General features: G+C 41.5%; 1 protein-coding gene across 2 annotated transcripts in view; it reads right to left on the bottom strand.

Annotated features, from left to right (window-relative positions):
• The window catches only part of MPP7 (MAGUK p55 scaffold protein 7), a 372,855-nt gene that overhangs the window by 79,559 nt on the left and 280,060 nt on the right, over positions 1–13,236 (bottom strand). Inside the window, exons 13-15 of one of the 2 annotated variants that reach the window (XM_083188909.1) lie at positions 11,764–11,784; positions 11,648–11,659; positions 6,494–6,535 (exon numbers count right to left, since the gene is read on the bottom strand). The exons of the other annotated variant lie outside the window; for it this stretch is intronic. Of the exons in view, the coding sequence (XP_083045035.1) occupies positions 6,494–6,535; positions 11,648–11,659; positions 11,764–11,784 (75 nt within the window). The remainder of the gene's footprint in view (positions 1–6,493; positions 6,536–11,647; positions 11,660–11,763; positions 11,785–13,236) is intronic. 2 annotated transcript variants of the gene reach the window in all.

The following is a 13,236-nucleotide window of genomic DNA, read 5'->3' as shown; positions in this document are numbered from 1 at the left end:
CTCAGTACTTGGGCAATGTGCGTTTTTGGGAGGCCTCTTTGGTTCTTGCGCACAGTACCGCAAGCTGCTGTACCTCTTGAACCAAGGGCCTTAAACAGGGGGATGCTAGTGTAAAAGTTATCCACATAGAGGTGATAACCTTTATCCAGGAAGGGGTGCACTAAATCCCAGACAATTTTTCCACTAACACCTACGAGGGAGGGGGGGCATTCTGGCGGTTCAATTCTTGAATCCTTCCCTTCATATACCCTAAACCTGTGGGTGTACCCTGAGGTGCTTTCACACAGTTTATACATTTTTATGCCATACCTTGCCCTCTTACTGGGAAGGTACTGGCGGAATTTAACCCTTCCTTTAAAATGTATAAGGGACTCGTCGATACAAATAAATTTTTCAGGGATGTACATCTCTGCAAATTTGGCACTGAAATGATCAATGACCGGCCTGACTTTGAATAGCCGGTCAAAGGTGGGATCATCGCTGGGTGGGCACTGTGCATTATCGGTGTAATGTAAAAATTTAAGGATTATCTCAAAACGAGTCCGAGTCATGGCCATACGGTAAAGTGGGGTGCTGTACAGAACATCTGTACTCCAATATTGCCTAATTTCTGGCTTTTTTACTATGCCCATATGTAACACCAGACCCCAAAACGTCATCATCTCTACTGCATCTACAGGGGTCCACCTAGCAAATGATGACGTGGGGTTTTGAGCAATAAACTGCTGGGCATATAAATTACTTTGGTCCACCATTAAATTTATAAAATCATCAGAGAAAAATAATTTGAAAAAGTCAATTTCTCTGAGACCTGTTGAATCAAATTGGATTCCTGGGATGGCCAAAAACTCAGGAACCTGGGGCTCAAAATTGTCTGGTGGTGGGGTCCATACGGGATCAATCATTTGGGGGGGGGGGGGTCTCAGCTGCTCTACGGGGGCGTCTTTGAGGGGGTCCCTCATCACTAGAGGAGGAAGAGGAGCTTAAGACGAATCCTTCAAATTCCCCGCTTGCATCACTGGCTGTGTCAGAGTCAGAGGCAAGCATGGCATATGCCTCCTCCGCTGAATACATTCTTCTGGATGACTGGGATGACATTTGGGATGACATTTTTATTTTTGTGTTTCTGTAAGTGTAATGTTTCAACACGTGTATAGTGTAGGGGGGTACAAACTTTATTTCAACACGGGGGGTATGTAGTGTGTAGTGTGTATGTAGTGCAGAAAAAAAAATTACTTTATACAGGAATTTGATCCCAATAAAAAAAAAAAAATTGAAGGGGTTAAAAAAAAAAAAAAAAAAAAGGTCCTGCGCCAAAAATTGAGCACAGATGTTGGTCAGTAACGTCCGTCACTGAACAGCGCTCAAAGGCAACAGGTGTAAAAACAATTTAAAAAAAAAAAATACCACAGCACTCTCCAAAAAAAAAACAATTTAAAAAAACTGCAGAAAAAAAATGATATCAACCCTGTGCCAAAAATGCTGTTCAGTGATGTACGTCACTGATCAGCGGCCACAGGACACCCACAAAAGCACCCACAAAAGCAACGTGGGTGTAAAAACAAAACCCCACTGCAATCCCCCCACCCCAAAAAAAACTGCAGATCAGTGATGCAGTGATGCGACACTGATTAGCAGTGAGGGGCAGCAGGCAGACAACTGTGGGTGCAACCTGACAGGGTATATATAAAAAAAAAAACCCTGGACCCCCAAAAAGTTGCTGATCAGTTAATTAATTTAAACTGATCAGCACAAAAGGGGGGGCAGCAGTCAGTTGCACAGGCAGCACAACCTTTGGTGCAACTGACAGGTATATATATAAAAAAAAAAACCCCAAAAAGTTGCTGATCAGCACAGATATACTGATCAGCACAAAAGGGGTGCAGCAGACACAAAATATAGCACTCTCTATCACGATCTGTCACGATCTGTCACGATCTGTCACGATCTGTCACGATCTGTGACTCTATGACACTGCAGCAGCAGGACACAGGAAGTCACAAGATCCAGGAAGCATCCAACTGCTGGCAGCATGCTACCAGCGGTGATCAGGTAAGTATGAGGCAAGGTTCAGGTATGTATATCACGACAGAGTGGCCAGTGACCGCTCTGCACGCAATTCCAGACCGGAATGGCGTCTGCAGCGCAGTCACCGTTAGTTTAAATGGCGCGCCTTGGCTGTGATTGGACCGTCGGTGCGACGGACCAATCACAGCCTTGGGGGCAGGTGGGGTGAGGTGTCGTCGTCACTGATGACCCCCTCATGCCCCCTCACACCCGGCGGTGATTGACACCTGTGTTACCGAGCGTCTGATTCGCCGGTAACACAGGAAAACGCTGCGAATGGCTGTTCACATTGAACAGCCAATCGCAGCGATCGCCGACGGGGGGGGGGGCGGCATCGCCGCCCCCCCTGGGCATGCAGGGACATGTCTGCTGTCAGGGACAGCAGACATCGTCCCTCTGTCACTGCGTCTCTAGACGCAGTGGCACTTTGAAGTCATGACGTATATATACGTCATGTGTCGGGAAGTACATCCCGGCCATGACGTATATATACGTCAAATGTCGGGAAGGGGTTAAATGACTTATATCCAAATCTAGATGAGCCCCAAAGCAGTTAGTAAGGGCTACTATACTTGGTAAAGTGCTGGGAAATGGTGCTGATGATTCCATGTAAATGTATCTGTGTCTTTCTTTCCCCAAAAAATTTAACAGTGTAATGTGGGTTAGGTGAATGAGGGATATTGCTAGACTAATGAGGGAGAGAGGGAGATTGCTGCTATTTCAGGGAGTCTCCTGCAGAATGGTAGGCAATTATTGCCCAAACTCATTAGCTGACAAAGTAAAGTACCAAAGAGTAACAATCATATAATTTCTTCATATGTCATAACAAAACGCACTGTAGAAAGTATTATTGCTGCTGTAGCAGCTGAATGATTAAGGAATGTTACCTCATTGCACACTATACATTCCATAAGGGGTTTGTTATGTGAAGTACAGTACAATGCAGATGAAGATCTTACAAAGTACAATAATTGTACTGTAACTTCTCACTAAGGTGTTGCTAAGAATCTGGACCTTAATGCTATCATCCAGAGTGTATGCTGGAAAACAAGTGGGATACTTTGGCAGGGCAGCTCGGAATTGCTGAGGAGGAGCTTGGAGTTGGGATGAGAGGCGCAACACACACACAATAAACTACTCTCTGGCAAAACTCTGCACTGAAACTCTAAGACACAGTTCACACAAAGGTGAAGGAACACTGGATAAAAGTCACTTCTACCAATTAGATTACATGTTAGACAAGAGCAAATAAAACACATATACGCTGCTCATGATTGCAGACTTCTAGAGACATACAGTATTAAAACATAAATCTGTTATTCTGAAGGGACTGTTGGGTCCTTTGCTGGAACATTAAATACAAACATTTACTGTAAATGATATATATATAAAACACCACTTAGGAGCTTCATCTATGACAGTTCATCATTTCCGTGCTAGAATACAGTCAACCTGCCTACAAGAACCACTCCAGACACTTTTACACAGTGATTACTGGGACTTTAATCAGTATCACCTAATGCCCTGAGCCAGGAACCAGGGCAGCAATCCTCTCAGAGATCACAAGGACTCCCCCTGTCTCAAGTGCCCCGAGCCCCCTAAGCTTTAATCCTGCTCTGTAGCTGTACCAGGCTTCGCAGCGATGGCAGGCTGATGTGCAGGGAGGAATTCTCCACAGAAATAAAAAGTCTTCCCTGCGTATCGACCCTTTGTGACTTGTTCCTGCAGTTCCAGCACTCCCCCTATATGTGATGTTGCAATAGTGGCGGAGTGTAAAACTGCACCCTAGAACTGATAGTGAGTGGAGAGGACCAGCCAGAGAAGCAGATCTTCAACATAGAGAGAAATAGGAGGTTGATTCTTAGGGGAGCCAGGAGAGTGCCTATTTTGACCACAATTTCTAATGGAAGCCCTGCCAAACACTAGCACAATGCCTGAATCACTACCCAGAACCAAGAACTAGCACTGTGGGGACTACGTACTGTCTTGGAGAGAAATAAAGTGGAAAGTTAAAGTAATAATCAATCATCTCCTGACTGCTATGACAGTTTGGAGTTAGTTGGCTGGTAATTTATCCAAGACTCCGAGGCTTAGTATATAGACTCCTATGCCTGTGATCACATACTGCTCACATCTAGCCACTAGCACTGTGCCTATAAACACCTACTTACCAGAATGAACACTGTCCCTGTAAATCACATATTGCCCTGAACTGGGAACAAGTACTGTGCCTGTAATCACATATTGGGCAGAATCTGGTACCAGCACTGTGCATGAAATCCCCTTACTAGCACAGTGTACTTGCCTGCTCTCCCAGCTGGAGATGACTACATTTTCAGCACCACCTAAAAACCAAGCACCCCTCCCGCATTTTGCCCTTTATGCCTGAAACCACCTATTGCTCAGAACCAAGAGCAAGGATTATGCCTATAATCAGCTACTGTCCAAAACCAGAAACGATCACTGTGCCTAGAAGTTGCAGTATCGGGACATTGCCCAATACATCAGGGGGCTTTCCGTAATGTATTAGTAAATTCCATCCTTAAAGAAAAAAAAGAAAAAAAGATGGCAGTTTAAAACCAACTCCAAAATATGAATGTTCGACACAAAGAGCCAAAATGTTGAGAATTGGGTATACTAGAAGTGCAGTGTGCCATCTCAGCTACGTGAATTGTGCACATAAAGTAGTGTGGCTTCTCCAGCATGCCAACCTGACACTTGTGGACAGATAAATGTGATTTCATACAATATTGCTGTAGTTGCGCCAAAACATTTTCAGTGAGCCAGCTTGTGCCAAGCATATTTTTCACATCCTTTTTGCTTGAATGTATGTGTAAGGGTGGAATCCAATCAGCCCTGATCATGTATCGTGGGTAGCCTCAAGCTTTTTGACAATTTTTAGCTTTGGGCTATTCAATTACCACCAGTTTTTGGCACATATTAAAGGATCTGTTTTTGTGTGTAGTACAGAGGTGAGTTTGGCGACTGAATCTGAGTTGTTGTTTTTTAAGGTGCAGTCATTTACAAGGCATGTTTTTGCCTTGTAAATGATTACCCCTTTACAAAGAACTGTTGAGTTTGTCTGGCAGTGGCATCCCACACAACCACTGGACTTACTGCATTACATCTGGCCCACAGAAACCAAGATAAGCTCCAGAACCCATATGTTAACACTGCCACAATTCATGTAAACAGGCTGTTTAACAGGCTAGGGGGAAGTTTTTGGGCTTCCTGTGTCTCAAAAAATCCCAGATAAGTGCAGCCAATGGCCTGACTTCACGGCTAATTGAATAGCTCCTTGGAAGCGATTAGACAGCAGTAAATTACCGCAACTATATGAATTCCCCCAGCCACATGCATGGCATATTGAGGCTGGGGGTATGAGGACACATCTGTAGTCCCAGCTTCACTGAAATCTCCATAGGTACCATTTTACTTTTGTTGCAGTAGGAGAGCGAGAATGTGATGAGAATGTTGATATCACTCAGCAGATGACCAGACTCAGCAGATAACCGAGGCATGGAAAATATTTTAGAAAGTCGCCCTCCTAGTCAGCAAGACTGCAAATGCATCCTGTGCATTCTAATTGTACAGAAAACATCCATGATCGATCAGCACGCCAACAGGTAGCCTAGCATACTGCGTGACCGCACAAGGCTATTCCCAATTAAGTTGAAGGGAAGTATGACGGACTTCCAAGGTGTAATGAGGCTTGTTGAACCCCACAAAAGTACTGTACTTGTTCATTACAAAAAAAAAACATAGACAAGCACATATATATATATATATATATATATATATATATATGTGTGTGTGTGTGTGTGTGTGTGTGTGTGTGTGATGATGTAATTTTTCACCATGAGAATATAAAATTTAAACTATTTTCATCAAATCCGTGGAGTGCCGCCTTCTTCCCCTAGGCTCTTCCATAAGCCGTGGGGATACAGACTATTGCACTGGGAGGGCACCGCGGTATTAACCCTTTCGTCTGGAGTGCCGAGCAACCATGGAGCTATTAATGTGTGTGTGTATATATATATATATATATATATATATATATATATCTATCTGCATACACACATTTACAGACATACACATATGTACATATAAAAACACATTGTATCATACTACATTTTGATGGTTAAAAAGCTAGTTACTCTGCTGTTTACAATTATTCCCCCAGCTTCCCCTGCAGATTGCTGAACATGTGATTGGTGTGAAATGTGATGAGTGTAACTTTCACCACACATGACAGGACGCGGTAAATCATGGCTCCTACCTTTCTCTCTTCCGTCTGCTCCTAAAGCATTGCAAAATGAAAAAAAAAAAGGGGGGGGGGGGGGGGTAGAGAACAAAAGACAGAGAGCAGAAGAGGATTTAAATGAAGGGGAAATAAGAAATAAACCTGTTTTGTCCAATTGCTCACCTAGATAGGTCCCGGTGTTATGAGCAGCAAACTCTGCTTCTTCTGGATAAGATATAAAAGCGCACAGACCAAAAGCCAAGAAATAAAGCAGAACAGTTAGATGGCCAGCCACAAGTGCAAAAGAAAAGTTACTTAAATAATGACATTTTAAAAAAGACACAAAGCACAACACACACACACACACACACACAAACACAACATAAATCTCCCAGAAATCTGTTTTTCTGTTTGTGAAGTTTGGTGACTTTCTATGGCAGAAGCTATAATCTCATAGTATGCTGTTGAAGTAGACTTGCTACTCCTTAACCATGTACTCTCAATAAGTAGCAAACTGGTGCAGAGTGGCAGGTTCGTTCCTTTTTCACACCTACAAAAACTATTATTAGGAGTTTGTTATATTTTAAACTGTTTCATTAATTTTTGAACTGAACCAACATTCAGCCCATAACATCACTAAGAACCAGCAACATCGCTGAGGCTACTGGGCCAAATGTATTCAGCCTTAATAGGTAATAAAGTGGAGATTGATCAACAGTAAAAAAAGAACCAGTCAAACACCTCCAAAATGTAATTTCTCAAACACAGCCTGTAACATGGCAGTTAGGGGCTGATTTGCTGGCACCTTATCATTCTTTAGCACTCTAAACATTATCACTTGTTAAGGCTTAATGCAATTGGCCCACTGTAAAATGGAGAGTGATAAAAAAAACTAGCCAATAAGCTCCTACCCGTCATTTTTTGAATCTTAGCCTATGAGATTGTAGTTAGGAGCTGATTGGCTGGGTGTTTATCACTCCCCATTTAATCACTTTTGGAAGCTTGATACATCTGTCCCTTTCTGAGAATGTCCTGGAGAATTGCAAAAGACGGCAAGTTGTCCAGACTCACGGGAAGTAGGCAAGATGGGGCTTTAATGTCTTATATGCATCTCTTTGCAGGGGGCATGGTCACGATGATGGGAACTACAGTACATACCCCACAACAGCCCCCTGTCCTTCCCCACTATAGCTTTAGTATGGGCATAAGAAGCCTCATGATTAATGGAGTGAGAGCTCTGCTTCCTTGTAGCTGCTATCTCACAATATTGGTCAGTCCACAAAACGCCAGCTTTAGCTGTAGATCGCTACAACATTAGATTGCAGCGTTCTAGAAGGATTCAGAACACAAACTAACAAACAGAAGAACAATTTTCTGAGCACAAGAAATCTTTCACTGTTGGAAATAAACATGACCTCAGAACTTTAAGTGAATTGAGGTTAACATTGTTTTTTAAGACTTCAATTTCTTGATCCACAGTCCTCTGTTGGAAAATTCTACTATCCGGGATTTAATTTTGGTCTTTGTTTACTTTTATGGCTATTACGCTGGCTGACTTCAGCGCTCTTTGAAAGTATTAAAAAAAATACAATAAACCAAACAAAAAAGGAGATGGATGTCGTTACAGTAAATAAATGTATTATGTGAACATTGCGTTAAGGTTTTTTTTGTTTCTTTATGATTGTTAGATACTACATCATTTATAGTTTTAGATAAGCACCATATATTTAATCGTCAGTTCGCTACCGGTGCCAGTTATTAAAACACGCCCTATAGTCAACACTTGTGTGTGCCAACCATTACTCAAGATATCAATTCCTTAGGAACCAATGACATCACTGCTGCATAAAGCGATCTGTGATTCAGTAAATTCTGGTTGCTGAGGGTCAAATGTATAGTACAAGAGTACTGGCACAGATACATCTGCCAGAGCCTATCTGATCACAGGGGTCCATGCTTGTCACTTGCTGATACATGATTATGAGGTGTAGAATGTCAACATTTTTCTTTACGCATTACTAAAACTTTGTGCTTAGATCCTTTTGAGAGCAACTGTAAAGATTAGTTAATGAAAGCTGGACACAAACAATGCTTGGCAATGTGATTATGTAGAAGTAGTTGATTTTGCTGTAAAATGACCAGACAAACCGATGCATATTCAAATGACATCAGCATTATCAAGGATGATTTCTATCTCTCTATATTTGTCACCTGTCTCTGGATACCTACATGTCAGGGAGCCTAACCTATCAAATGTTATACAGCGGACACACAATGTAATGTCTGCAGCCATGAAGGCCATTTCTGCATTCTTCTTCACTACAGGCTACAAGACCACTGTTAGCAGCAGCACTTCTTGAGAAAGAGTATTTGATATAAAAACTAGAGGTCGTTAATAAGCAGCATTTAATAAATAATTGAATACATTAAAAAATCAGCTGTGTGCTGCACATTTAACAACAATACAAAAACAACCATGTTCCTTGCTTATGAGAATAAGAGTTCACACAATGGTACAATAGATGTATTTCTGCCACATTTCGCAGGATCCTCTCTGAATCCATTGGATTGTGCAGCAAACATCTGGACCAGACCTCCAAATCACTGCAGACTACAGTAGGCGGAATATCCCTAACAACTCAATGAACTTCTGGCTTTTCTTCACCACTCCAAGGGATTCTCCTTTTGAGACCAATCAACTCTCTACATGCCTGTGAGACTCTGTTTATCAAGAGCTGGTAGTTACACTACTCCTGTTGTTGGACCTATCACCATCGTGTGAATGCTTATTCTCGTTAACTTGGAGGTCACCTTAGAATCAGGACAAATAGGCAAGCTGCTTATTTTCCAAGTTGAAAATGTTGTCTGATAGAGAGGTGCCCACTGTGGTTGGAATATGTAGATTGTTTTAGATTGTTGCAGTACACAATTGTTTTTTAAATGTACAGATTGATTAATGCTTACAGTATGGTCTTAGATGAGGTATTCTTTCCTCAATAAGCACTGTTTATATTGGTTTTATGTAGCCTATTTCCTCTAATATTAAACAGGTGATAGAAGGAGATAAGCCTATGTAGTTGAATATTAACTTGATCCTAAACCTGCATTGTTAGCAAGTTGGATTGTGGACCGGGTCCTGAATGGATGGATCATTTGGCCAAGGACAGGGTCCTACTGTGCTTGGTCTTATAGAAAATATAAAATTGAGATTCCATATGGGTATGGTTAAAGGTATCTTACATACTTGCCTAGGATAAAACTACAAATGTAAGCTCAGCTATAGAGGAGCATGCAGAATATATATATTTTTGCGTTAATTATGAAAGCTGTGTGCAGCAGTCATTAAAAAGAGATTCCAAACTTATACGAGTTCATTTACATATACAGTATAACAATTATGTTGTAATGTAACTCATTTAATTTTTGAACATTTACAACAAGTATGACTACTTTCTGTTGTGTATACGGTGTTTGCATTATTTATTTGTTATTTTATGTCCTCCCAATACATGTAACCTTGTGTTAATGACAAAGAAAAAGCTGTGCGTTCTACAGGGGAGTTAAACAGATAGCTTGCACACGAATCTGGCCATACATCCCCAAAGTGCATGAACCTTTTTTAATATATACTGTCCATAAATCAAAATAATCCCTGCAATAATACATTGTTTTCTAGATGTGCTATAAACTCTGATATTTTAGAGTCTGCTGTGGCAGACAGTACACTTTGTATAGCATCACCCACACATAACGTTTTATTACGTATGTGAAAACTGAAATCCAAGCTGTGACAAACAAGTGCTGGAAAGTGCTTTAGTCTTCATGATCCGTGACAGGTTCGCTACGAGGCTGTGGCTCCCTTCATAAGAAGCCGGAATTCACTTTATTAAAACTTTTTAATAGGGTACATTTTGTAGAGAAACTATATTATGGTTTGTTTGTGATTTGATTAACAGAAAATAGAACATTATCCTTAAGGTTTTTAGACATTTGGATTTTTATATCAGTTTTCCATGATCAATTCGGAAGACTAAAGCACTTTTGGAAAGATTTCACATTAAAGTGTACCTACCACGTACACACAGCAAGAACAGCCATTGTATGAGCATAGCCAAAAAGACAGCTTATCAATTCACTATTTAATAGTGAACTCATTGGGGTGTGAGACACTTTCGGCCGGCTGCCTCATCAATGTCAACTGCTTGTGAATCTATATGTCTGCATACACTTGGGTATCTTCAGTGCTCTTTAGGGAGCTGTGTCGTTGAGCAGTGCTGATTGCTCACCATCACAACTCACGGGTCAGTATTCAACTGACCCCCCTGCACCTGCCCTTTATGCCTCGCTGAGTTTTTACAGCAAGGTGGAAACGGCGTGTGCGGCCACCAAAACGGCGAGGCTCACAGCTAAATGAAGCTGGTTCCCTGCATTAGCCACGAACCTCGCCGTTTGGGGGAATCCTTGCTGTCCTCTGACAGAAAGGATTTCCCCAGAATGTTCAATAGGGTGAGTGGGCGGCGCTAAACGGCGAGAATGGCTTGTTTTTGGCGATCCTCCCCAAAAATAAGCCCCCCACACCATGAAAACCCCCTAGCCAGCCGCATTGAATACACCCCAATGAGCCTGCAGAGTGTGCTTAAAGCAGATTTCAGGAATCTATGGGTTAACACTCATTAGTCAGGATTACCCCATGAGGAAAAGGACTTATAATTGAAAAGAACTGGGTGTGAAGGTCAAAGGTTACTAGCACCTTTCCTCACGTGGTAGTTACTGCAACTAACCGGGGGGGCAGATATACAGTATTAAGCTTGGTCATGTGATAAAGTGTCTGGTACTTTGTCCCTGGCCATTTGGTTCCCAACCGTCACGTTACAGACTGGGTTTGAAAAATGACAATTAAGAGCGGGTTGGCTGGTGATAAAATACCAGCCAAATTATCACTGCACCGGGCTTAATAGATATGCCCCTGAATCTGGCCCATAGACTTTGGCTTCAGATGACAAAATGGCTCCTGTTTCTGTGTGTAGTTGGGATGTTCACTTTATCAACTGCTACGCATGAGGCACACACAAAATACACACTACAATACGGCAAACGAATACAGGAAACAAAAATATCAACCCAACAATATAAAACCAAAATGGAATATGATGGTACCACATTACATATCTAGACAAAGATGAAACAAGGACAACACTGCTCGCTGTTGTTAAGGAAATATGGAAAGTCCATAACAATAGTTTTCTAAGTGTGTTCGAGCTACAGCCACTTAAATTCCGAACATATGTTGCCTAAATAAAGTTATTTGGCATAGCAAGGAAACTTTTGTACATGTACCTTCAATTTCCTCTGAGAAGCAAAAAGAAAAGAACAGAAAGGAAATTATTAAATGTGATGAAAATATAACTGGAGGAAAAAAATATGTTACATCTGTAATACAAACATCCACCTACCATACTCAACAGTTTCCTCATCTTAGAAGAGCCAGGAAGAAAAAGATACATATTTTAAATGCACTGAATGATTATTATGTATGTATGTATATATAAATATAGAAACAGGCAAACAACATTTTCAGAGTTGTATGAGGCGGTCTCAGAATGTATGGCAAGACGTCATAAGCGGGCGTACGTTCTGCGCTCTCATAATATGTGTGGATGGAAATGAAGGAAGAGCAGGGCTTACCTACTTTAAGAGACTCCTCTCCAGGAGAAGCTCTGAGAGGAGACTATCAACAGCACTTTGGGAGGCGGAGCCTGATCTCAACGTCATCAATCCCTGCCCCCAGTACTGTGAACACCAAGATTCGTGAGTCTACGAGGTGGGGGCAGGACTAAAATGGCGTCAATTTATACGACGACATCGGGGAGAGGAATGCAGGAAGCTTGCCTACCTTTCGGAAGTGCCGGGAGGGGGACCCGATTTTCGGGAGCCTCTCAGGCCATTCCGGGAGGGTAGGCATCCCTGAGGAAGAGTGCTGCATATTTGTTCTGCCCTCACATAAATGGACCACCAAAGTTTCCCATAGATAGCAATCTTCTCCACATTACCTGAATGTAATTCTACAATTGCATTCTCTATAAGTAAGGAGCTAGAGGTAGAATATGGCAGATATGAGAAACCTAGATAATAGCTATGACTCTATGAGGGCTTTATTGGGTAACGTGGGCCAACATTACAATCTATTTCAACCTGTGATCAACTTGTGGCCTATCCACTCATAAAGCCTCTCATATGATGACCTGCTAGAGACAAGAACCCTAACAGCAAATGTAAGAGTTGTAGGAAGGCTCCAATCTTTTAGGTAAATGGGTGCAAGAAGGGTGATGAGCAAGTTACACAGATCTTGTGCACAGATTACTCACCAGTAAAATTTGAAATTGTTGCAATGTATTTCTGAAGCTGAACATACAGTATGTGAAAACAAATACTAGGTTTTGAGTCCTCATTCATCTACATACTCTGTGTTCTACATTAGAAGAATACAAATATGTCTACATATACACCAAATTACAGGATGAAACTGGAAAATTCCAAGACCAGTCAGACTGAGCAAATGTTAACAATCACAATGGGGTATCCAGATTGAAAACAGCAGCAGTGGAAAAACTACAATTTAAATCACGGACATCATCACGGCAACTACCTATAACGTTATAACTGACAGCATTTTAGGAATCCATGAAACAGGTTTAACCCTTTGAGTGCCAAGAGAATTTGTCAAAATAGGTGTAAATGTTGCCAAGCAAACATTTTTATTCATCATAATGACCTGTAATGTTACCCTATATAGGAAATAAAATCTTATTTTACAAAATATTTTTTACTTGAGTTTATATAACAAATGTGAGCGACGCTGCCATTTTTAGCGGATATTTTGTGCATCTCTCACAGAGATGTTGGCACTCAAAGGGTTAAAAAACAAA

This window comes from Crinia signifera, chromosome 5, assembly GCF_055691185.1.
Source record: "Crinia signifera chromosome 5, ASM5569118v1, whole genome shotgun sequence".
NCBI classification, from domain to species: domain Eukaryota; kingdom Metazoa; phylum Chordata; class Amphibia; order Anura; family Myobatrachidae; genus Crinia; species Crinia signifera.
This window is presented reverse-complemented; position numbering and strand designations above follow the sequence as displayed.